This window comes from Pygocentrus nattereri, chromosome 12 (assembly GCF_015220715.1).
Source record: "Pygocentrus nattereri isolate fPygNat1 chromosome 12, fPygNat1.pri, whole genome shotgun sequence".
NCBI lineage: Eukaryota > Metazoa > Chordata > Actinopteri > Characiformes > Serrasalmidae > Pygocentrus > Pygocentrus nattereri.
Genome location: NC_051222.1, coordinates 28,345,866 through 28,371,429, shown reverse-complemented (window position 1 = coordinate 28,371,429; position 25,564 = coordinate 28,345,866). Strand labels below are relative to the sequence as shown.

At 38.5% G+C, this 25,564-nt stretch overlaps 1 protein-coding gene across 3 annotated transcripts in view; it reads right to left on the bottom strand.

The window, feature by feature from the left end:
• The window catches only part of aplf (aprataxin and PNKP like factor), a 33,716-nt gene that overhangs the window by 7,401 nt on the left and 751 nt on the right, over positions 1-25,564 (bottom strand). The window contains exons 1-9 of one of the 3 annotated variants that reach the window (XM_017720582.2): positions 25,384-25,475; positions 24,982-25,075; positions 20,936-21,007; positions 19,416-19,576; positions 16,027-16,228; positions 14,659-14,785; positions 7,039-7,244; positions 5,372-5,667; positions 2,134-2,259 (exon numbers count right to left, since the gene is read on the bottom strand). In XM_017720582.2, coding sequence (XP_017576071.1) covers positions 2,134-2,259; positions 5,372-5,667; positions 7,039-7,244; positions 14,659-14,785; positions 16,027-16,228; positions 19,416-19,576; positions 20,936-21,007; positions 24,982-25,074 — 1,283 coding nt within the window. In that variant the 5' untranslated portion in view covers position 25,075; positions 25,384-25,475. Of the gene's footprint in view, positions 1-2,133; positions 2,260-5,371; positions 5,668-7,038; positions 7,245-14,658; positions 14,786-16,026; positions 16,229-19,415; positions 19,577-20,935; positions 21,008-24,981; positions 25,076-25,383; positions 25,476-25,564 lie in introns of those variants that run through there. The other 2 variants (XM_017720583.2, XM_037543622.1) reach the window with 2 other exon arrangements.

The following is a 25,564-nucleotide window of genomic DNA, read 5'->3' as shown; positions in this document are numbered from 1 at the left end:
TTCTTGCTACTACCTCACTTCCAAAAATGATGGGATGATGTGCAAAATGTGAAAAAAAATACAATTATGAGAAAATAATTTGAAATCAGCTGCTCAACAGTTCAGGGTCTCCTTTGTTTTTTTTCATAATGCACTAAATGTTCTCAATGGGTGACAGGTCTGGACTGCAGGCAGGCCAGTTTAGTGCCTGGACTGTTTTACTTTGGAGCCATGCTGTTGTAATTTGTGCAGAATGTGGCTTGGAATTGCCTTGCTGAAATATGCAAGGTCTTCCTTGAAAAACGTCTGGTTGGAAGCTCCAAATGTTGCTCCAAAGCCTGTTTATAATGTTCAGTATTAATGGTGTCTTCACAAACGTGCAGGTCACACATGACGTATATTAATGCACCCCCATACCATCACCGATGCTGGCTTTTCAACTGTTGCAGATAATAAGCCAGATGGTCCCTCTCCTCCATTCATTTCCAAAATGAATTAAAATTTTTGATTTGTCTGACCACAAAACACTTTTCCACTTCACCTCAGTTAGTCTTAAATGAGCTCAGACGCCGAGAAGGTGGCAGTGTTTTTAGATCCTGTTTATAAAGGGTTTTGTGTTTGCATGACAGAGTTTTAGCTTTCATTTATGGATGAAACATTGAACTGTTTTACAGACAGTGATTTTCTGAAGTGTTTCTGATGCCCATGCAGTGATTTCCACTACAGAATTATGTCTGTTTTTAATGCAGTGCCACCTGAGAGCCCGAAGATCACAGCCAGCACGTACTGGTTTTCAACCTTGACTCTTGCATACAGAGATTTCTTCAGATTTTCTGAATCTTTTAATGAGCTTTTGTATCATAGATGATGAAAATCCCTAAGGTTTTTGCTATTTTACATTGAGAAATGTTATTCTTGTTATTCAAACATTCTAATATTTGATCGTTCAAAATGGGCATATACTTTTTAGATTAAAAAAAAAAACAATATAATATCCTGGTCAACATTTCATATGTTGCCCATATAATATTTTAAATTTAATATGGGGTTCAAATGATTTGCACATCATTGCACAGCATCCCACCTTTTTGAAAACACCTTTTTGTATATAAAATCAATAAGAATCTTTTTAATAATCTACAGAAGTCACGACACAGCAAGCCAACAATGCAGAACCAATGCTGGCACAAGCAGCCATTCAAACAGCTGCCTTATTACAATATTAGTTAGCTAACTAACTATTTAGTTAGGTGAACTGGTCATCAGCAATTTAGCAACATTATTCCAAGAGATATTATAGAAAATCTTATTTTCGTGACCACTATGTGTTGACTGAAATCAACATTTGCCTTACTTATGTTTGAGGTAGAGATACACAGAGTATGAGTAAATGAGCACAGTACTGGCCCAATACCTGCTACCAGTATCAGGCCAGTACTGTGCTTATTTACTTATACTGATGCCCATAAAAATTCACCAATACCAACATTCCGATACTCATTGATGACATAAGTCAAGTGTATGCTGTCATGCTAATGAACAAACAACTCAAGTGTTACTGACACCTACACTGTGTGATTTTAGTCCAGTTTAAAACACAATAACAGATGGAGACACGAAGACCAGTGAAACGGAGGCAAAAAGCCCATCTACACTAACTTTACTCTGACTGAATAGAATTTGTTTAGTAAAATAGCCTGCAGAGAGACTGTACTGTCCTCCCATGGACATCACCACCTGTCTTTTAGCTTCAGTGCACAGCAGTATATATACTTCAGATGTGTTAGCCTCAGATGTGGCTCTTGCTGTTGCTGTGCTACAGAGACTGCTGCTTAAAAAGACAGATCAGGGTTCAAACCTACTAAATGGACTTTACTGGAAGTGATCAGAATCTTCATTAATAGCCTTCTGATGGTTATTTCATGAAACATGTACCATGAAGCTGAAATGGCCGCAACTGTTGTGGAAGTTTCAAACAAGTTTCAAGCGAACTGCAGGAATCTTTACTGCAGCTCACTTAAAGCCTCCTGTATGCAACCAAACTGGAATTTTGTTTCATGTCAGTTGCAATAAATTTTCACCATGTAAATCCAGCCTTAGCATCTAATGAGAGAATATCTAGCATTTTCCCCTGTTCACATTAAGGATACTCACCTATAACAGTCAGTTCCATAAGGGCATTCAGGCCGGTCGTCATCATCCTCATTGCTGTTACTTAGCTCTTCCTCAAAGTCATCATCTCCTGGGTGACTACACTCCTGGAAATGGACTGGATTTTTCCTGGTTAAAAAAAAAAAGGAACATTGCTTTTAAACTGCGTAGAAAAGATATCACGGCAACAACATAGAATACACAATACGAATGTAGCGCATTTAACAATGAAATCAGAATAACAAACAAAGATTATGCTAAACACAAAAACTAGAAAGTATTCCCTCTATGCACATAGAGTGCCTTATTTCACCGATTGACACCACAACCATTTACCTCAGAAGAAGGCCTTGTCATTTAATTGCATTCTGTTTTAACTTGTGTGTCAGTAAGGAAGCAGCATGGAAAGAACCAAAGGCAGCAGTCCTGAAAAAATATTTGAGCAAGTACTTGATCGGTTGAAAGTACATCCAGCTCTTGTCATCATGTTCACGGTTTTGTGGTTAAAGACAGTAGTCTGGTGAAATAATTACTTATGATCACAACAGTGACACTGGCAGGGCTAATGTGAAGAGAGGTGATCCTTCAGCTGCTTTCCCAATCAAAAGATTTTAAAAAGATAATTTAATGGATAAAAGATGCCATATAAGATTGTAGCCATCTGAAATGAACTCCAGAAACCCTGTTTATTTGAGGAACATTTACCTTGGGCTAAACTAGAAACTATTAAGTGTTCTTCATCTGTTAGCATTTGCAATAAAAGGAAAAAAAAACAGAATATAGTAACCTAACCAGAGACAAGTGTGAGCATAACACAGGAGGTTACCTGATATCACGAATAATACCATTTAGACAGATTGAATTAAAAGATATGATTTCTAACCAAAACCCAAAAGGGGACAAGGGCTTCAAACTGAATTAAAGTAATTAAAGCAGTTAGCCAACATGACTGATGTCTGAAGTTTGCTTCTTTAGTTTTACAATTGAGCTAGAAGGCCAGCAAATATGTTTTTAGCTTACAGCCAGTAGTTAACTGCCCACACTGCATGCCTAATTAAATCACACATTTTCCTCAAATTACATTGAGATGTTGAATTGCACAGCATGACCAAAAAATGTGGGATGCTGTGCAAAATGTAGCTAAAAACAATGCAATGATTTCTAAAAACATAATGCAATGATTCCCATTTTGAATTTTCCAGCAACACATTTTAAAAAAAGCTGGGATGGAAGAACAAAAAGACTGTAAAGTGGCATCAGGCTTAAAAAAAAAGACCTGATTAAACATCTCACAATTAGGTTAAACAGGTAACAGGTCATTAACATGACTAGGTATATAAAGTGTCTTTAACCACTCTGTTAAGACTGTGTGGGCAAATAGTGCAACAATTCAAGAATAAGGTTTCTCAACATAAAATAGCAAAGAATTGGGGCATTTCACCATCTATGGCACACAATATCATTAAAAGATTCAGAGAATCCAAACAAATTTCTGTATGCAAGGAACAATACCGAAAATTGGCTGCCTGTTGTCTTAGGACCCTCAGGCAGCACTGCAATAAAAACAGACACTATTCTGCAGTGTCACTGCATGGGTTCAGGAACACTTCAGAAAAACCACAGTCTGTGAACACAGTTCATCACTGCATCCACAAATGCAAGTTAAAACTCTACCATTCAAAGAAGAAAACATATAATCAGGATCCAGAAACACCACCACCTTTTCTGGACCCAAGCTCATAAAAGATGGACTGAAGGTGCACATGGCATAGGTGACTTGCACATCTGTGAAGGCATCATTAATGCTGATCGATACATACATGTTTTGGCAACATATGCTGCCAGTCAGACAATGTCTTTTTCAGGAAAGGCCTTAATTATTTCAGCAAGACAATATCAAACCACATTCTGCATGTATTATAACAGTATGGCTTTTTAGTAAAAAAGTCCTGGTGCTAAACTGGCCTGCCTGCAGTCCAGACCGGTCACCCACTGAAAATATTTGGTGAGTTATGGGGAAAAAAAAAAAAAAGGTCTCCTCAGTTCCCAAATGCCTACAAAGTGTCATTAAAAGAAGAGGTGATGCAACACAGTGGTAAACATGCCCCCGTCCCAACTTTTTTTAAACATGTTGCTGGCAGCCAATTCAAAATTTTCTCAGTTTTACCATTTGATATGTTGTCACTGTACAACTTTCAATGACTTGCATTATGTTTTTCCTTACATTTAGCATAAAGTCCCAACTTCTTTGGAAACAGGATTGTATGCAGACACTCCTACTTTGTGTTTTCAGGCTATTTAGACAAATGCTGGCAGTAAAATGGCTGGGTCCTTTAATTCCAGTAAAAACAAATTTTAATGTGCCAGTGATATTTTAGTAAACAGTGTCATTAAAACTTTGTGGAACACTTTGGGGAGGCTCCTTTCCTGTTTCAGCATGACTATACCCATGTGCAAAGCAAGCTCAACAAAGGAATGGCTTTGTGTGAAAGAACATTTGGCCTCCGGAGAGCCCTAACCTCAACCCAATCCAACACCTGTGGGATGAAATGGAAAGCTAACTGCTAGTCAAGCTTAAATCACCCAACATTAGTTTTAACCTGACTAACTCTTATGTGCTTGAATAAAAGTGATTCCATGTTACAAAATTTAGTGGAGAATCTTCCCAAAAGAGCGGAGGCTGTTACAGCAGCCAAAGGGGTACCAATTCTGTATGAGCGATTTTGGAATGAGATGTTACCAATTAATGGTTAACACTGTGGTTATATTGTTTTGTTTACATTTGTATTGTATTGTATTGTATTACATTACAATACATTTGAACTGAACTGAATTATAATAAATAAATGCACATGGATGTAATGTTTTAGCGTCCCCACACACACAGGGGGTACTCAGCTTTTTTCCCCAAGGAAAAGAAGGTGTGGCTGCAGGTTTTTGTTCAGTTTTAAAGACCACAATGACAATAAAAATAACAATTATATATATATATATATATATATATATATATATATATATATATAATTAAAGGTGTGCACGTTTGATTAGAATGCTAGCTTGGCCATTTGCATATAAGATCAGGCACTTCTGACTTACCCTACATAGCCAAAAACATAAAAAATAAACTTGCATGTATGGTTTCTAACACTGTATGATGCACAGTTTTCCTTGAAGTCTCATTGTATTATGAAGCTGTGTAAATTAGAATTTTTACTGAACTACAGCTTTATCTGTTTTGTACCTGTAACAGGAGGTGCCATAGGGACATGGTGTCCGGCACTTAACTCTGGGCTTGCTGCTGCTGGAGCTGTTTTCCGAAGAACTGGTCTTTTTGCTCTGCTTTCCGTTCTGTGATAGCAGCTTTTTGACCTCTGAGTTTCCAGAGTCTCCTGCCTCTGCCGTTGAGCCTCCAGCCCTGGACTTCGGAGCAGCCTCTGCTCTCTTACTTGCTCTTCCTTTCCTCTCTTCTTCAGAGTCTTCGCTGAGTCTGTCTTCGAGTGACCTTTCTTGGCTTGATTTTGGGGCGGGAGCTTGATCCTGTTAGAAACGTCAAAGCTTTAATCACCTGCTGCTCAAAAACACTGTAGCACAAGGATAACTGTAACATGCCTAAGCAGATGTCAGTTCTGTCACCTTCAAAATCAACCAGGATAATCCCAGTTAGGCTTGTGTCTGGTGTTAGTTAACCAAGTATGGAGGGTTGGATATTTCTGAGGGGATTACATATAAGATAATCCACTTGCATATGGAAAATACGAGTTTTCAAAAGTGTAGCTCAAAAAAATTGATTAAAACATACAGAAAAAGTGGGACCCCCAACAAACATGCAAGACCTGGTTGACCACCAAAACTGTCACCATCAGTTAAACAACTCTTTCATCTGAGGAGTAATCAAGCTCCACTCTTACTTCGTATATTATAAAACCAAAAATCCAACATTTCTTGTAAAACTAGGGTATTAATAGGAAGAATGTTCCTCATTTGCTGCAGTAACAGCCTCTACTCACTCAGCACAGCAATAGTGACATTTCATCATGTTACCCTAGCAGTGACTTTGGCTAATTGGCTCTGGATCACAAACATCACTCCAACTCATCCCAAAGGTATGAGATGGTGAACCACACACTCTGAAAAACACAGTTCCAAAATAGGTGCTGGGTCCATAATGTATCTGGCTTGTTCAGGCACAAATTAAGCCCAGCTCATGCACCTGTTTTGCTGTGGATGGTGAGAACTGGAGAACTTCCATCAGAGCCAGCGTTCCCACCATCAGAAGAAAAGCAGTATGTGAAAGACTGAGACTTCCAAGTCCAGCAGAGACAGTAAAGACAGAATGACATGGATAAAATTTACAACAGTATAAAACCTTTCAACACTGTAGTGAAGCCACAAAGTCGCCTTGTGAGATATTTCTGTAACACAGCTGGTATGCATGTGTTGTTGAGGCTGCAGAGCTGATTATGGTAGAGTTGGCTGAAGGTCTTCAGGTGATTATATTTAAATGATGAGAATTGGACAAGCTTCCATATTTCACATATTTGTATTTAATCACCTTCCATTCTCTCCACCACTCATTACTTAACAGCACTTATTTCATATATAGGTAGCCACGGTGACACCAGTACATCCTTTCTTCTACTTTCTGAATGTGAGTCATGATTATATAATTTACTCAAATATGATGCGGAAAATAAATGTTAATTTAAACAAATTATTATCATCTGAGCTTACTGCTCATAGATTTCAACAAATCCATGTGATGGCTGGAGTACAGCAAGACGTCAGAAACCAAACCTGTGGTTTTTCCATATTTATGTTTAGCTGCAATTATATTAATAGTTTTAGCCATTTTCCATGGCTGTCTTGGACTTTTGTACAGTACAACTGTATCTTTAGCTCTAAGTGTACCTGGCTCTCCTCTGTGTCACTGTTCAACTTCTTCGGTCTCTTTCTGGGCTTCTGTTCCACATTGATGTGCTCTTCGTCGTCTTCATCCTCCTCATCTCCTGATGAAGACTTCTTGGTTCTTGCCCTTTTGGGCCCTGTGGCTCGTTTAGATTGAGCTGCAGCTGCCTTCGAGGCAGAAGCTTGTGCTGGAGCTCGCTTAGTAGCTGCTGCAGAGAAGAACAGGAGCGCGAATAAGGGAATTAAGTCACATTTCTAATCACGTAATTAGGATCACATTAATCAGTCATTTGTCTTTGCTCATAAATACGCCACTGATGGCTCCTTTAAAGGGAATTCCACCCATTTTTCAGACACTTTTTGATCCCGAAGGAAATTTAGCAGCCAGTAGCAGATACACAACACTGTACAGTAACCATTACAAGGGTGTAGACATATAACAAGGATAGATATACCAGATCCTATCTACAGGCATATATACAAATAGAAAAAAATACAACAATCTGTGATAATATCTATAACCTGAGATGAGAGATGCAGTGCAATAATGACTGTACAAGAATTTACAGACAATGGTATATAATGACCACACTGAATGAATGAATAAATAAATATGTGCATATATTGTACCAAATAAAGTGTCCAGATGTGCAAGATGTGCAATGAGGTATGCAGAAAGAGCAATATGTGCAGCACGCTGTCTATATGTGCAGATAAATAGAGAAACACAAGATAAGCATGAGATTCAGATTCAGTCCTCCTCTCTCCCACCCCTTCTCTGCTGGCCCCCCTGGGAAGTGTTGAAGAGCCTGATGGCTCTGGGGACAAAGGACCTCCTGAATCTGTCAGTTGAGCAGCTCTGTGACAGCAACCTGCCACTAAACATGCTCCTCCTGTCCATGACGATGGTGTGCAGAAGGTGGCCATCATCCTCCATAATGGTGAGCAATTTGTGTAATGTCCTTGTCTCAGCCACCTTGACCAAGGGGTCCAGTTCTGGATTTATTGTTCAGATATAGGCCAAAACTATCCAAAAGTGAAAGAGCTGTCTTAGAGGCAGTGTCCACTGGGTTCAGTGCTGAGGTTTTCTGCTACTTTTTTTCTAATCAAATCTGTGTTGACACAAAAGATTAATATGAAATGCAGACAGTGTAGGAAGCATGTACACTGCTTTCAAAACGGCCAAGTGAAGGAACCTCAGCAGGCAGCGTTTTATACAAACATTAGATTTTTACAGCCTTTCCAGGCCTTCCAGCCGCAGATTACTGTATGAGTAGGCAGGCTTTACTATGTTTCAGACACAGCCATAAGCAAAGTAATTCAGATTGGATTGATGTGAAATCATTCACTGTAGAAAAAAATAATAAAGTCTCAATTTTCTTTTCAGTTTTGGCGAAATAGGAGTCACAGTGTCAACAACAAAAATATATCCATTTTATGTACTAAACAAAACCTACAGGTGTCTTCTGAGTTTTTATATGTAACATTAATGATAATGAAATAATGAGTATAAAAGTAAAAAATTGTTTTCTTTGGGGATTGTTTTGCATTTCAATACCGTGCAGGTACTCCTGCCATAAATAACTTTTAAAAATCCCTTTTAGACCAAAACTCTCCCAAAACTAACATCTCCGGCATCAAGAAGTGCATTTGTAAATAGAACATGTAATAACTTTCTGTGACAAAGCTTTCAGAGGTGTTCAGATTCCTCAAACATCTGGTTCACCACACAAGTTTCATAAGTTTCTCTAGACTGGAACATTTCACATTAAACCACTCTGAATGTCAAACATTAGAACAATTAATAAAAATTCTGAAAAATTGGTGGACTTGCTCTAATAACCCTTAGAACACATGTCAGGCTTCAGTCCTCATGGGCCAAAACACTAGAGACTTCAGCGCACTGCCTCATTAAACACACTTGATTGAGCTCATCATCTAATTAGGACTTTATGACCAGAATTCAGACTAGATGAGGGTAAACACAGCAATTTCATCTGGAAGGTCCCCAGGTTGACATGACTGCCTTAGATGTTTACAGTTATAAAAAAAAAAAAATGACAGCAATAACATTCTTCATATTCAAAATCTAACAACATATCTCCTCCTTAATAACACAAGTGAGTACTTCAAAGAGCCACAACTGAGGAATATTTCATATAAAGACTGATGAACTCTCAACTTCAGTCTGATGTTGATGGAGTTCACTCCAATTAAATTTAACCTAAACAGCATCAGAGCTGATGTTAAAGAGATTTAGTAGAGCCTGAACTGTGCTAAATGTAGTTTAACCAATTTTTCGAGTAGCTACAGACTACTGCGATGTGAAATTAGTAGATTATAAGTACTTACAGATACAGCCTAAAAAAAGATTATACCTTAATGATTAATGTTTCAACACATCTTACATTCAGCCCATTTCAACACAGTGACGGCTGAGTGGAAACTTGGAGTATTAAAAGCCCTGGGACAATTATTAGCGCAGTCAGATTCATGTGAAAAGGAATCATTATCAAATTCTTTTTCAATTCCTTGAAAAGCAACCAGGTATTCATTACAGGGTAGTTGGACATTCTGCTCCTCTTTTCACGAGGCTTAGGTTGGCTTCGTATTCGCCTGCTTCTTATTAGACCTTTCCTTTCCACTTTAAATGGTGCATGTGTTACCTCAATGGTGTGCTGACATGCTTCACTGTTTCCTTTTGTTTACTGCAACCTTAAATAATTAAGAAAATGAGGTGCAGAGCGGTGCAGGACGTATTGAAAACATTTTGTCGACACTTCTGAACTTACAGCAGCTGGTGAGCTGCGTTGGCATTGCTGAAAACCTTGTAATAATTCTTTAAACATCAAGGCAGGTCCAAACATTTTCTATGCACTTCTATAACCTAAGAATAAAATGTGTTTGCATTGGCATGCTGTTACTGAATACAGATCCTTATTGTGCAATTTGCCTGGTATTAAAGGACACTTACACGCCCCTCTTGCACCAAAAAAAGGTAACGTTACTAATAATGAACAAATGCTATGAGGCACGGTGGCCTCACAGCAAGAAGGGCCTGGGTTCGAGTCCCCAGCTCAGCGACCAGTGTCCTTTCTGTGTGGAGTTTGCATGTTTTCCCCGTGTCTGTGTGGGTTTCCTCCCGCAGTCCAAACATGCAGTCAGGCCAATTGGACATGCTAAATTGCGGCTTTGAAAATATGTGTGTGTATGTGTGTGTGTGTGTGTGTGTGTGTGTGTGTGTGTGTGTGTGCGCACTATGAGGCAGCAGTCAGCACTGCATACAGGTACTATAAAGATTTAGTTTAAAATGCATAAAAATAAATAAATTGTAGGCTTAATTTCCAGAAATGCCTTTTCTGTCTGGTTTGCATTTACAGTACCATGTAAGGTTCCCTTTGCTGTAATTTTAAGAGAACAAAAAACGAAATAGCTCAATTAAAACAAGCTACATAAGAATAAGGATCTGTTCTTATGGAACAGAACAACCGGTCCTCATTACGATTCAGTCACTGTCAGCCACACAAGGTTATTTACTGCCATTTATTGCACCTTTAAGAGAAATGAAAAGGACCAGATCATCACCGGTATCAGCGCTTGACAGTGTGAGGTGAATTTAATGTTGCTTTAATGAGTCACACAGGTGTTTCATTAGAGCAGAGTGAGAGAGAAGTACAGCAGCGATCCAGACACTGATATACGGTGGCCGATTCTCTCCAGGGTGAAGTACTTATCATCCTGTGCGTGTGCAAACACTTGTCTGTCAGAGCACTAATAGGAGCTGCCTGTGCAGAACCTGTACCTGACCTAAATCAGCAGCTGCAATGTCCTTTCCACACGTACACATTCACATTTAAACCCAGCGGTCATGTGTATTAGATTTCCATAGTGTTTGTCCTGCTCTAGAGCCGGGTTTAGTCTTTTATAACCCAGTGAATATGATTTAGAGGGTAGATTTCTCTTTGTAGCACATGTTCCTTCTGCTGCTTTACTCACACGGCCAGAAATGACTCTACATTAAAGGCTAAATGAATCTAAGTGACAAAACAACTGTCTCAACCTCACAAACTGTAATAAAGTTACATATTAAATCTCAGTTTACAGGGAAAGCTGATTCTAACAGTGAGAACAGTGAGGGAAACAACAGGTGACTTCGGGATTGCACCTGGTCTTTGGTCAACTACTGGGAATAATTATGCAAATACCATTTAAGACATAACTGACAGTAGATATGTTCTCACGTGCACCGTGCGTGCATAAGTGTGAAAGAGGCAACAAAAACGATGAATTAAGTGCTGTTATGCCCTGATATTGCTTTTCAGTTTTAGATATATTTTTTAGAGGTATATTAGATTTTTTTATTCTATTTTGTGCACTCAATTTGTTATCATGAGGTTGTATTACAGAAATGTATAATATTCAAATCCTGAGATTTTATTTGATCTGATTAGTCAACATGACATCTTCAGTTAGTTGAATTTAGAACAGCCGCTATTACTAATCAATCAGTCCTAACTTTATAAGCCCAACAGTGTTCCAGCTTCTGTTTTAAACTTCTGCTTCTATCATTTTTCAGCAACTAAACAGTCAGCAAAACAAGCTCACTATAACTAGCATAATGATATCACATTTATTCATACTGCAAAACAGTTGAGCCGTTTCTTTTTTCATCCCAAACACAGCAGGCCATTTCCTCCACTGTTCCCCCTACTGGCTTTATGAGTTAATGCTGAAAACTCATCAGATAAAATATGGGTTAAATAACGAGAAGACGGGGTGTTACTGTTTATTAGGAGGAATAAACTGGGGAGCGACATTGTCTCTGATAAACAGCACTAAGCTCTGTCACAATACACTTACCTTCTAGTTTATCGCACGTTAGTTTTGGCATATTTACATCAGTAATGGCAGCAGTCCATCTAACTAACTCACATTTCATACATTATTTTGATTACGTTTCAGCTGTGCTGTATTGTCAGTTGCATGATAAAAGACATAACAGCTGATTATTGATTAAATAGTTTTAAAAAATTCCTACATTCACAAAAATTAAACCGCTCTGTTGGTTTTAATCAGTTCTCTTTAGTTGTTTTTCCTTCACAAATGCAAGTAAGATACTGAGACTCAGTCAGTTTTGTTGTTCCAATGAAATTAAGTGACTTGTCAGATTTACTTCATAAGTGTTTATTTGGTCAATGTAATATCGCTGAGTAAACAAGATGGCATCATCTATTTGAATATTATTTTACTTTTTATACTCCCTCCTGGCCTATATTCCACTGCATGTGCATCTTTCTTACACTCCACAGTTAACTGCCTAGCCACACTGTTGCTGGGTGTAAATGAAAGTTACATGTACCCAACTGCTGAGCACAGTAATAACAAAATAATGTAGATCTAATTTAAACCTATTTGTATAAATTTTGTTCTTTTACAAGTTTAAAAGTTATTTTTCTACTTTATTTAGAAAAACAGAATTACATTAAGTTATTGAAGTAATACATAAAAAGATCAGTCCAGTTAATAAAAACTTGTGTGCGATTTATTTGAATTCACTGAGTAGTTATTACTGAATTGATCATCTATAAGATGCCTAACACAGCTGTATGAAACCACTAACGATTTTCAGTAAATCTAGAGTTTCATTTTTCTAAGTGCAACTTAAGACAGGATAAGATGCTGTAGGATAAGATTTAATTCCTAAATTAGGAACTGTAATACAAATTTGTAAAAAACTCTTACTTTACTTTGCCAGATCCCAATGTGAGGGGAGAGGGGTACAAAAGGTACGATGCTCTGGAGTTGCTTTTAAGCTGTACTATTCTTCACACACATTACACCTAATGTAACACAGCTGGGCCTTTTTTGTTCATGTTTAGTATGAGAAATGTAGGCAGCTAACATAGCCAATACCGTCAGACTGAGATCTTATCAGCGCGCAACACACCACAAGGTATACGTCAATTTATGTCAATTTATCTTCAGCCAGTTTCCACCGAGTCTAAGTGCTGGTGTAATAAAACAAATCCGTCACGAAAAAGGTCATGACAAATAAAGTGCTCCGTAAGAACATACCAAGATAAAACAGATAAATCATACTTAAGGAGAATTCATGCGAAAGACCACATTTTAGAACGAAGGGGGCACTAAATCTAACCAGACAGACGCAGAGGCCAGCAGTGAAGAACGGTGAAGTAGTGCTGTAGTCAAGACCACTAGAGATAAGCCTGAGCCAAGACTGAGACACAGTAGTAGTTCAGTCTGAGTCAAGATCAAGACCAGATTGGGATTTTTAAAGAATATTAAAAAAAAGAAACATTTATATATAACATTAAATAATATAAAGCCCAAAACTATTACTTATTATTATTAAATTATCATCTTTGCCCAACTTTGCATTATGACATTCGGAAATAAATGATGGTTGAGGTTGTTCTCCATCTCTTCTTCTCTAAAACAAATTCAACATTACCACCTAAAGTCAACTGAGCATAAACCAAACAATATATATCCATTTTTATCATTAAATTAGCACAGTAATAGTACCATTCACTTCTGCCTTAGGGGATGACTGAATTTTGGAATCAATAAACATCAACAAACAAATAATACTTAGTTAAGCCATCATGAAAAGATCAACTAGATCCTAAACCAGCAATGAACACATTTACTTACATTTACAGAAAGGACTGTTTGATTTTGTTTGAAGGTTTTGTTGATATTCAGTAATGATTAAAAAAAAAAAAAAAAGTTTCCCGTTACCTCAGATGAAGGTACTGCACTCAACCACCCACCTGAACACAAGACTAAATCCAAATGATGTGGAGACCAGCGGTCATTGTACTGAAGGTGTAATCTGAGCACACGCTGGCTAGTCCACTGCATCAGAATACATTTAAATAAGACATGAAATGTTCAATAAATATTAATGAGATGTATTAATGTATTAATACTGAAGGTAAGCGCTGAATGGATTCCTTCTTAATATAAAGCAGATGAAGAGTCAGATAACACTGCTCATTTCTTTACATTTCCAGTCAAAAACCATTAAGTATGCTATTCATTTCAGGAGACAATTCTAAGGAGACGAGACAGGAGATGATAATACACTTGCATAAGGACGAGGAAGGTCAAAAGAAAATGTGTATAATGAGTGAATCAAACATCAGAATATGTATAATACAAAATTACAACAATATTATAGCATTTTATAGCAATAAATTAGTGAATGAATGGGTCCAATGGGCAGAATATGGGGTGCTGTGTGGCTTGACCTGTGCTGTTACCATTAGCAACCAAAAGCCAAGCAGGTGTGGAGATGGCAGAGGTGATCCAGAATCCAAATGAAGCTACAGGTCTAGCTCCGTTTCATAACAGAATAATTACTATGATAAGATCAAAGCTGCTGATTGTTGCCATTAGAGACCATTCATATTCCCTCTCTCCCTCTCTCTACCAGGCCAAGTGTGGCCAGTTTGTTTCCCTAATCACCATTACTAATAGTGCATGCTGGTTCATAAGCACGTTGCCACTGGAACTGTGCTCCAGGCAACTGATAGTTAAGTGATCTGTCCACAGGAACACTGCACCATTGCCGTGCAACAGTTGTCATGGGAATGTTACCTTTCACTGTCGATGGGCTCTGGGCTGCAGGAGTGGCGGCTGTCATCCAGGCAGGTAAAACTCTCTTCCTCTGAGGAGTCAGAGGGGCAGACTCAACTGCTTTAGCAGGGCTGGACACATCATTAGCCTGCACACATAGAGAGAGACATTCAAAAACTTAAAAAAAAAAAAAATAAAAATAAAAAACCTAACAATAAAAGGAACTATTCCAACATCTTGACTATTATAAATTCATTTGGAAGTATTCATTTCTTCAAAACAAACACTTTAACCATTAATCCAGTGAATGTGGGAAGCTCCTGAAGTATCGTCCTCTTGGAAAATGGTATATGAGGTAATCCATCAAATTACTGCTAGGAAAGTTACCATCAATCTCAAACATATCCTGTGGTTTAGAAGGTCAAATAATATGGAGACCTTTTGCTAAATTTGGCCTTTTAGAGGTAAAAAAAAAAAAAAAAAAAAAATCAATATAAGGTTGTGTTGCCATCTCTAAAATATCTGGAATACCGCTTGGCTTTTCTGCCTGTACATGCCCATTATGTTATATAGCCATATTATAGACTTCATAGTGTGAAATATTAGAATCAGAATCAAGCTTTATTGGCCAGGTGTGCTACGCATACAAGGAATTTGGTTTTGGTTACAGGAGCTCACAGTGCACAGTATCAGACAGACATTCACATGCAGAGCATAAAATAAAGTATGTAAAAATATAATTAAATATAAAATACAACAAAATAAAAAAAAATAATAATAAAGCATGCATTCCTACCATCACTCACTCACTCACTCACTCAGACACACTCATACCTCGTTTCAACTCGTTTGTACAAGCAGCATCATGCTCACCAATCATAGATACATTTCTAAAAGTGCAAATGCAAGAGCTTTCTGCCTGTAGACGGTGAAATGCCAGATGGCAGGATATGCTAGATAACTGGTTTCTACAGTAATCTTCAGAGTGGGGAGATGGAGCACTGCGATTTTATTTTTATTAATGTATTTGCTATTCCTACCTATGTTTACTCATGGCTTCAAAGGCCTGAAAGGTAACTGAAATGCTTGTTATTTACTGGGTGTTTGATACTGTGTGAAAGAACAGCTGAAAACACATAAAATACAAAAAAAAAAAAAAAAAGTTTCCTTTCTGGAAATGTGCCTTCTGATTCCCTTTGGTGTAATTCTAAGCGAGGAAAACAGAAATAAACAGCACAGTCAAAACAACAACAAGAAAAACACATTATTTTAGCACAGACAAGCAGGAAGAATGAAAATCTAATACCGTGATATGTTCAACAAACACTGACATTGACTTCATCAATACTGCCAGAATGAGTTAGAATTAGGGTCAGCTGTAAAGCCCACCTGGCCGCAGGAGGTAGGGTCAGGTTTGTGTGCGTCTTCATCCTTCTCCTCCTCCTCTGGGGCTGTTTGTGCCGATTCAGTCTTGAGAGGCGTACTGCTCTTGGCCTGAGGATTGTACTCTTGTGTCTCCTGACTCACTCGGGAAGGCTTAGAATTCTCCTCTGTTTCTGTCTGCGTCTCCTCTTCAAAACCCTGGCTGTTGCTGTCACAGATAAAGACACACACAGAGAAACAAGCATTGTAGGACTTAATTCTCCGTTCCCAACTAATCGCAACTAAAACAAAGTAACACAGGAGATAAAACTGCACAACATAGAAACAACACTAGTATTGCGATTATACTGCTACATATCTTTTGATATGCCTTGGAGTATGTTTAGAACACGCTGCCAGTAATACAACAGCATCATATTACCATTTTCGGTGATTGTCATGATGCCATAATGTTAAATGCAATGACTGCTAACTACAGAACACTTACCAAAAATCAGCCTGTGATATATGTTATCACACATCATGCATCATGGCATCTGTCATGACAATTGCTATATTAGTAACATGACACACAACGAGCCCAAATATCATCAAGATCTGCCAATGATATTGTTGGTCCTCCTTGTGTTGTTAAACCAGCTCCGAACCACCTGAGCAGGACTCTACAGGACTCTAGAGCACTAAAGGTGCAATCTGGCACCAAGACTTAAGAGCACATCCTTTCAAGTTTCAAGGTGGAGCTGCCATAGAACAGACATGTTGTTCAAGCCCATCCCACAGATGATTCATCAGAGTGATTTGTAAAAGCAAAACCTCAAACTCTTCATGTTTTACAGCTAGCTAGCTAGCCAATGTAGGTATGGAACCTTTTCAAAAAGGCTTCCATATAGCACCAAAAAGGGTTCTTCTATTGTAACAAGCCTTACATTGTGACAACAGACATACCCCTTTTGGTGCTACACAGAACCCTTTTCAAAAGTTTTTATATAGAACCATCTACAGCACATTCTCAGTCAGTCTGAAGAAAGCTTTCGCCATGCAAACAACCCTTTAAGCATACAAAGGGTGTCAGTGTACATGTTTATATAGAAACGTTTTCTTCACTAAAGAACCTTTAAAGAACCATTATTTTTAAGTGTGTATTATTCCCTGCCAGGTGGTACACAGTGATGGAATCAAATCTCTCTCTCTCTCTCTCTCTCTCTCTCTCTCTCTCTCTCTCTCTCTCTCTCTCTCTCTCTCTCTCTCTCTCTCTCTCTCTCTCTCTCTCTCTCTCTCTCTCTCTCTCTCTCTCTCTCTCTCTCTCTCTCTCTCTCTCTCTCTCTCTCTCTCTCTCTCTCTCTCTCAGCAGTTTCTATTTGTGGGTCGCGGAGGGTGCTGGAGCCTATCCCAGCAGTCATCGTGCGGAAGGCAGGATACACCCTTGCAGATTGCCAGTTGGAATCAAAAATCAAACAACGATTTTTATTCATTTAAGGTATTACAGTTTGAAGGAAGGCTGCATGACAAAAAGTACTTTGAAAGAAAAGAATTCTGTCTTTTTAATGAGACAATATGATGAATTTTAGGTGTTTAATATGACACTGGACTTGAACTAACAAGGTGACAAAAGGTCCACTCTGAGACACTTAGCCAAGTAGCCGTTTATTTCTTGGGTTCTGTTTATGAATGCAATGACTCTGAAATGGGTGCAAATCAGTGCATCTTGGATCAGTTAGTCACGACAGCACAGCTGCACCAATTAGCATCATTTAGTGCTCTCCAACTGCTGCAGTCTATATCAAGAGTTAAAGGACCCAAAACAGACCGTCAAGCAAAGACAACGTAATTTCAGGACATGAAATTGGGAAAAGAGAACAAAAAGACAAAACAACAAGGTCTCCCACGAGTGAGGAAATGCGAGAACAGATGGATTCGGTCCATGTATTTTATCCTTAGTGGGAGTAGGAGAGTGAGAGATGTGAGAAAACAGAAATATTTCCACAGCTGAATGTAAGCAAGCACTGAAATGATGCACGTGAGTCACTTCTCTTTCCTTTGGGAATATGTAATGTTTACGTGAGTGTTTTGTAAATTCTGAATTTAACTGATTAATTAATTCATGAATTAACCAATTCCTGCCCAGGACAGGTGATTTGAACAAAATAGGGACACAGAACAATCTACTAGCACAAACAGGAAAATGTTGTGATGTCACACACACACTCACACTGAAGCCCAGAGTCTTCGCAAGAGCAGGATTTTCTGCGGGAGGGGTGTCACGGTTGTGTTTTTGGACTAACATGATGTGTGAGACTGTTCTTAGCTGAAGATGCATTCTGTGCTCTGCTTTTATGCTGAGATGCCTCACGTTTTATATCAGGTCAGGTTCAGGTCAGAATCATCATTCAAGCCAAGAAAATCACAAAAATAAAGAGGAGAATTCAAAGGACAGTTTGATGGTTGATAACTGGAGCGCTGTGGTAACAATGAATGGAAACAGGTCACAAAATCTGTAACTTCAGTCTGGATATTAACTTCATTAGAACTTCATTTTGGTAATTAACATTATTATACCTTCCTTCTATGTATTAATTTTAATAGAATTTAACCTGGATATTAATTTTATTAAAACTTCATTCTAATATTAACTGAATTATAGCCATATTCTGAATGTTTGATTGTAGATGTTAATTTGATTATAACGCCTTTCTGAATGTTAACTTCGTTATAAATTGAATAAATGTTATAAATCCTTCTGTTATTTTATTAATGGAAATCTATAATTTATAAAAAATAATCATCTTAATTTTTAGAGCATCCTACAAAATATTTGAAACATATACACCGACCAGGCATAACATTATGACCACCTCATTTCTACGCTCATTGTCCATTTTAATCAGCTCCACTTACTGTACAGGCACACTTTGTAGTTTTGTAGTCCATCTGTTTCTCTGCACACTTTGTTGGCCCGCTTTTAAAATGGACAGTGAGCATAGAAACAAGGAGATGGTCATAAGGTTATGCCTGATCATGTGTATATGAAATATATTTGAAAAATATATTAAGTACTAGCATCATTTCAGAATGATTTCATACATGTATCTGGGATACAAATTGCTTTTAAATTATATAAAACAATGATTTCGAAATTTGGAACAGCTGTATGACCAAAAGACTCTTCAAAGTTTCCTTTGACTCACCAGACAAGACAAAGTGAAGAAAATAATAAACTAAGAAATAAATAAAAAGTAATTATATATAAATTAATATTCTCTCATTTAGAAATATGTAGCCAGTTTAATTTCTCAGTTTGTCAGTTAACTGAGGCAAATAATGGCTTTGGAACAACCTGTGCCCTCCAGTGAGGTCAGTTGATGTCTACTCGTTTACGGCTGTGGATGGTGAGTTACCTGAGTGTGCTGTCCTCCGTTATGACCCGCACTCTGTAGACATATTTCCCAGGTAGGAGGGAGAAAATGGACCCCTCCTTTAGGCAGTGCCACTGGTCCTTCTCCAGAGGCTCAGAAGGTGCTCCCAAAGATGTCTGAATGAAACAGGGGTTCAGGTGTGTCTGCAGAGGACATTAAAAGCATAAGTCTGGTTCCAACTGTAAGCTGTCTCAGAGTCCACTCTTAAAAATAGAGATGCCAAAAACAGTTCTTTGAAGTGTTGCAACAGAAGAATCACTTGGTTTTCATGGCTTTTAGACAGATGGCTCATTAAAAAATTCACATGAAACCACTAAATTAAAAGATTATTTAAGAAATCAATGGTGGCTCCTCGGAGAATCCTTTCTAGAACCCTTATTTTTAGAGTGTAAGACGGCTCTAATCAGACTTTACCACGGTTAACTTTAAAAAGTGATAGCTGTAGCGGTGCCGTGTTGCGTGGGGCGCAACCTAACCTGGGATAAAATGCAGCACTTTATATGTAGTTAAACATGTTCAAGCATGTCATTTTCTAGTATTGTTATAGCAAATACAGCAACTTACAGCAGTTAGACATTTCTCAGTATTCACTATTGAGTTTTTTTTAAATATTTGTTTTTTTAAAAAACTCAAATTCATCGGGCAACAGAGAAGTGGAACTGCATTCAGATGAGGTGGAGCGATCCAGAACTAATCATCCAACATCTGTAACTGAGCTCACTAATGCTCTTGTGTCTGAATGCAATCAAATCCTGGCAGCATCATCTAGTGTGAAGTCTTCCCAGAAGAGCAGAGGCTGTTAGTGCAGCAAAGGGGGACAAACTCCTTGTTAATACCCTTGATTTCAAAAGAAATGCTGGATGAGCAGGTGTCTACAATCTGTTAGGTATATAGTGTTGCAAGCCTTAATTAACTATTAATTACTGTCTTATTTCATGCAACAGCCATAATACGCAGGACGCAATGTGGATAAAGAGGCCAAGCAAGCCATAACACAAATAAATCAAGACATAAAAATGATTAAACATTTGGTGTCATGAGATCGAACCTGGTGTTGATTGCAGTGTACAAGCCAAAACACTATTGATTGGACTGTGTACCAAAACAACTGCTGCCCAGTGAAAACTAAGGCCAGGCCAAATAATAGTTCTTTCAACCATGTCCTTATTTTTCCACCAGTCACTGATGCTCATAAAAAACACTGCAAACACATACAGGGAATCCTTGAGATGGAGGGAGGAAACTTTGAGAGAGAGGGGGGGGGGGGGGGGGGGGGAATGAGTGAAATGAGTGAGTGAGTGAGTGAGATGAGTGAGTGAGAGAGAGAGAGAGTAAGCAAGAGCAAGGCTTTGTAATCAAAAACTTTTGATGTCTTCGCATCAAAGGCAGCCGCTCTTATGGGTGCACTCCAAAATGACAAAGCACCATCATCGTCAACAAGATTATACAACAAGCTTACGGCCAAAGAAAGCAAGCGGAAAAGTGAATCATCCAACACATACAGGTTTGAGGCGCAGCTGGCCATCAACGTTCTCCAAAACACCATGGTTTCTGGACACCCTTTTATCACTCACCTGGTTAGGGAGAGAAGAAGATTGAGGTCAGATGATTTCAGTGTGTAGACATGGAAAAGATACACTTAACTTCTAACTTGTATCTTGACACATTGGCCATTTTATTTGAGACACCTACCATGCATTGTATTGTGAAAGACACCACCCTTCACTCTGCATTACCAGTCAAAACAGCCATGAAGGACATTTTTAAGAGATATTACTGTGATTAGATACACAATAATCCACTTGCATAAGGAAGGGGAAAGTCAAAGAAAACTAAATTAAATAATTAAGTCCAGACCCCAGGGTCTAGACCTCAACATCACAGCATGTGTTTGGGATTATTTGGATCTGCAATAAGCAGAAAACACAACCCACTTCTAAGACTGAACTTTGGAGGTGTGAAAAATATCCTTGGCAATTTCTTTGAAAACCTGAAAGTGAGTCTCCTGAAAAGAACAGAAGCTGAGTGGTAGACAGGGGAAAACATTCTTTTCTTACCACTCTTAGCTTTTAATGTAAGTCATTGTAAATAGATTTTATTCCAAGTGATTTAAGAGCATTTCCATTGTTCCATGCATGTTCCATGAAATGTATACATAACATGAAGGACAGCTGGTGTGTTGAAATGATGCAGAAAACTAAAAATCGACAAAAACACAGATATAGAGATACACAGATTTCCTTGAACAGTGACGATTTAGTTCAGGTTTCTGTTTCTTGATGCTGAAAAATGAATAAAAATGTCAATTTTGACTGGAAGGGTGGCCTTTGTATTTTGCACAGTACTGCAGGTGCAGACTTTGTAGGTTTACATTTACTGACTGTAGCCCATCTACTTCTGTACAATATACCAGCTGCCCCTCTATCCCGATCCTCAGTAGAAAACAACCACCACAGAACCACAACTGACCCAAAATTACTTGGATGATGGACCATTCCCAGCACATGTTGTAGTACTTGAGCCCAGTCTTGGTCTCAACACTATTTGGACTCCGTCTTGTCTCAATCTCGCAGTAAAATGGTTTAGAAATTGTAGTCAAGATCAGACGTGCGCAAGATCAGCCAAAAGCTCCCGCAGAGATAAGTGACGAGCGTTTTTTTTCTCACCTGCCTAATGACAAGGCTGATGTTTGGCAGCTACCGAGTGCTGGATTTCAGGCTGAAGAGAGGAAAGCCAGGGATCTCTGGCTCAGTTCAGCTGGTTTAGATACATATTCACTATGTTTAGTCTCCAAGTGACAGGGTAAATTTGGGGATTTAAGGCTTCATTTGAAAAGACCCCTGAGCAAATGGCACCAAGCAGGCGCTACCCATTTTCAGCTCCCACACATGTGAAGCCCTGCGCTTCACATTCGCTGCTGTATTTCCTTAGTTTTGGTTATGCTTGTACTTGACTTAAGGTGGTAATTCTAAATACGTCTTCGAGAATAAAGGACAGAATAACCTCAGCACTGCTTTAAGTCACAGGCAAAGTTTGACAAACTATAGTAATAATTGATAATGTTCTCACTACATATTTTTACATTTCATATTTAACTAAATAACACTGAACGTACAATTAACTGTATGTATATTAAGAAAAAAAATCTTAATCCAGTCTTTCTGTCACTTCTGGTCTTAGTCTTGACATGGACGTGTCTACTGAAAGTCTTGGTCTTACTCTCTGTGTCCCAGTCTTGGTCTTGACTCAGATCTAGTGGTTTTGACTGATGAACGTCGTGTCGGTGGCATAAATATAAGTTTATCAGGCACAGCAACACTGCTAATACACTGAGCTGAGCACATTTACAGATGAGCTACAGTAAACCTGAAGGCGCACCTTTATGGTAGGTGTTGCTGATAAAATGGCCAGTGAGCTACAAGTTAGGAATACTTTATAAACCTTATAATTGCATTGAGTACAGTCAAAACATGGTGTTTTTATGGAGTGTTATGAACTTAGACAACCACCTACAGCTAGGAATTAGCATTTGCAAACCAAACGTTTTATACATGCACAGTTTCTGGTAGCCTCTAATTCAAACTGAAGTGAGTTTTAGGATATTGTAGAAATTAAAATTAGAATTCCACCAAATTTTTGGCAAAATTTATCATTTTCAATCATTAATTTATAATGAGTACATTATTAAAACAGATTTAAAGTGGTTTGATGTGAAATACTCCGTTCTAGAGAAACTTATTAATGCCTCTAAAACTAGGGTGTCTAAATTTTTTTCCGGGGGGGTTCTACAATGTATTTTAGAACATTACACTGGGAGCAGCCGAAAGAAGAAGAAGAAGTCACTATAATCTTAACAGTACAAAACTTTGATATCAAATTTTGAAAGAAAACACAGAATTGAAGCTATACATAATATAAATATATGTTTGGTGTGGAGGTGAGGTTGGGGTTTGGGTAACTTTCTGGCCCATGGACAACACTTTGAGTAGCTACTGCACAGAAAGTTGCTACATAAAACAGCTATGAAAACACTGTACAATGCGAGGCGTTGTTTTACAATAGTTTCCAGATCAGGTTCTGGTCTTAAATATGGTGCAGCAGTTACTGTCTGCACCATTTAGGTTTTCAATATCAATTCACAGTGCAGCGATTTAATGGGGACTATTTTGCCTTACATTTTCAGATTTTCCACTATTTCACCATCATCATACATCATATTCCATACATCACATCACTGCTGTTGGAACAAAACCTCGTAACTCCATTTTTGGAGTGTTTCAGTTTTTCAAAAGCCTGTTGCTCACTACATTGTCTGTAAATTCGATGATGAATGGTCTAAAAGAAATGGCCCAAAATGACTTGGAAAAAATTCTGGTTCCATGAACTTACATTAAAAGTAAAGTATGTTTTTTCTGTCTCCTGTAAAGTGACAATTTGGGAGATATGAGGTTTTGATCCGACAGCAGCAATATGAAAAGTCCACTGGCCGTTTCACACAGTAAGTGAACTGGCTATATTTGCGGTGTTGACATTGTGACCCCTGGTTCCTTTCACCACCGGTGTAAAGAAAAGTGTCCCTCGACAACACATAATTTCCCATCAAACCACTCTGAATGATTTTGCTTCCTTCTCCAGAGCTGAATGGGAGACAAGACATAAAATGATCAAGGCTTTACAATCTGTTCACACTGTTACGTGGAAGTCCAATGTATGTGGTGCCATCTTGAGGACAGAGACAGTAATTACTGGTCAAAAAATGGCTTTTTATGGGCAACCGAAAGTAAAAGACATCAAAAGTTCCTGCTCCTAGACTCTGATCCTATCCCAGTCCAGTCCAGTCCACCTGCACTGCACAGTTGTCGTAAATCACAACATTTGCTAATCATGAAGTCCTTATTGAACTGAATCAGATGTGTTAGATGAGGAAAAACCTTAAATTGTGCAGTGCAGGTGGGACCTGCTGGGCAAACATTGACAAGCAATGACTGGGCCTGAAAAGGGGGTACAAGACACTGTTTCTCAACTTTGGTCCTGGAGACCCACTGCCCTGCACTGAACCCACCTGATCCAACTAATCAGCTCATTAACAAATCATTATTGAGTTAAAGTGGCTGTGTTAAGGCATGGAAAAGCACTAAAAATGTACAGGACATTGGGCCTCCATGACCAGGGTGAAAAACACTAGTATAGGACATGGTTTACGACAGGGCTGCCCAAAGTATGGCCCATGGTCTAAAAGTAGCCTATAAGTACATTTGATGCAGTTTGATTAGGAAAGCTACCCTAAGTTAGACCCCATCAAATGAAAGAATAAACATATTTGCATTCTGCTTAAAATGTATTAAATTCTCATTTACTTTACTCCATTTTGAGATATTTTGCTAGCAAAATCTAATGTAATGTTATCAATTACATCTTTAAAACTTTGTTTGAAACCTGTCTACTTGTATATTTGGGCCTCAGCCCAACACAAACACTGAACCACAAGACAAAAAAAGGTTGGGCTTTAAGACACAGCTTAATCCTCTAAAATGTGGTAATGACTCACTCCAAGAAAAGGTCCTCTTCCAATGACAGTCTCTCCGTAAGGCAGGTCAATGGGTTGGCCTCCATCCACTTGCTCCAATTCAAACCCAGGCATTCTGAGTTGTATGGGAAAGATGGATACATTAATCAAACATTCATGCAACGCCAGATTTCACACAGCACTTTCACTTCAGTGTCTGACACAGCAAAGCTCCAGCACAGCTCTGTGCGATGGTCTATTCAGCAGCATGCGGCGTATAGCTGTATCTTTAACGCACAGCACGGCTGTGGCGCGCAGCCTTAACAACTTCTTGGATTCCTGGACTCCCTCCATAAATATACACAAGCGGCCGATACATTTCCGAGGTTGGCAGCTGTCGCTAACTAAAGCGGCACACAAAGCCCTCTCATACGAGCCACACACCTGGACGGTCCCTCGGGTAAAGCTACACGTTCTTCCACAAAACAAACCCCGTCCACATTGCGCAGAAACTTCCGAGTGCAAAGGCGGGATATGGAGCATGCGCAGTACGCAATTTTTAAACAAAGCCGCTAAACTAGCGACGGGAAATCTTTTTTTTTGTTTTTTCGCAGAAATAATGATA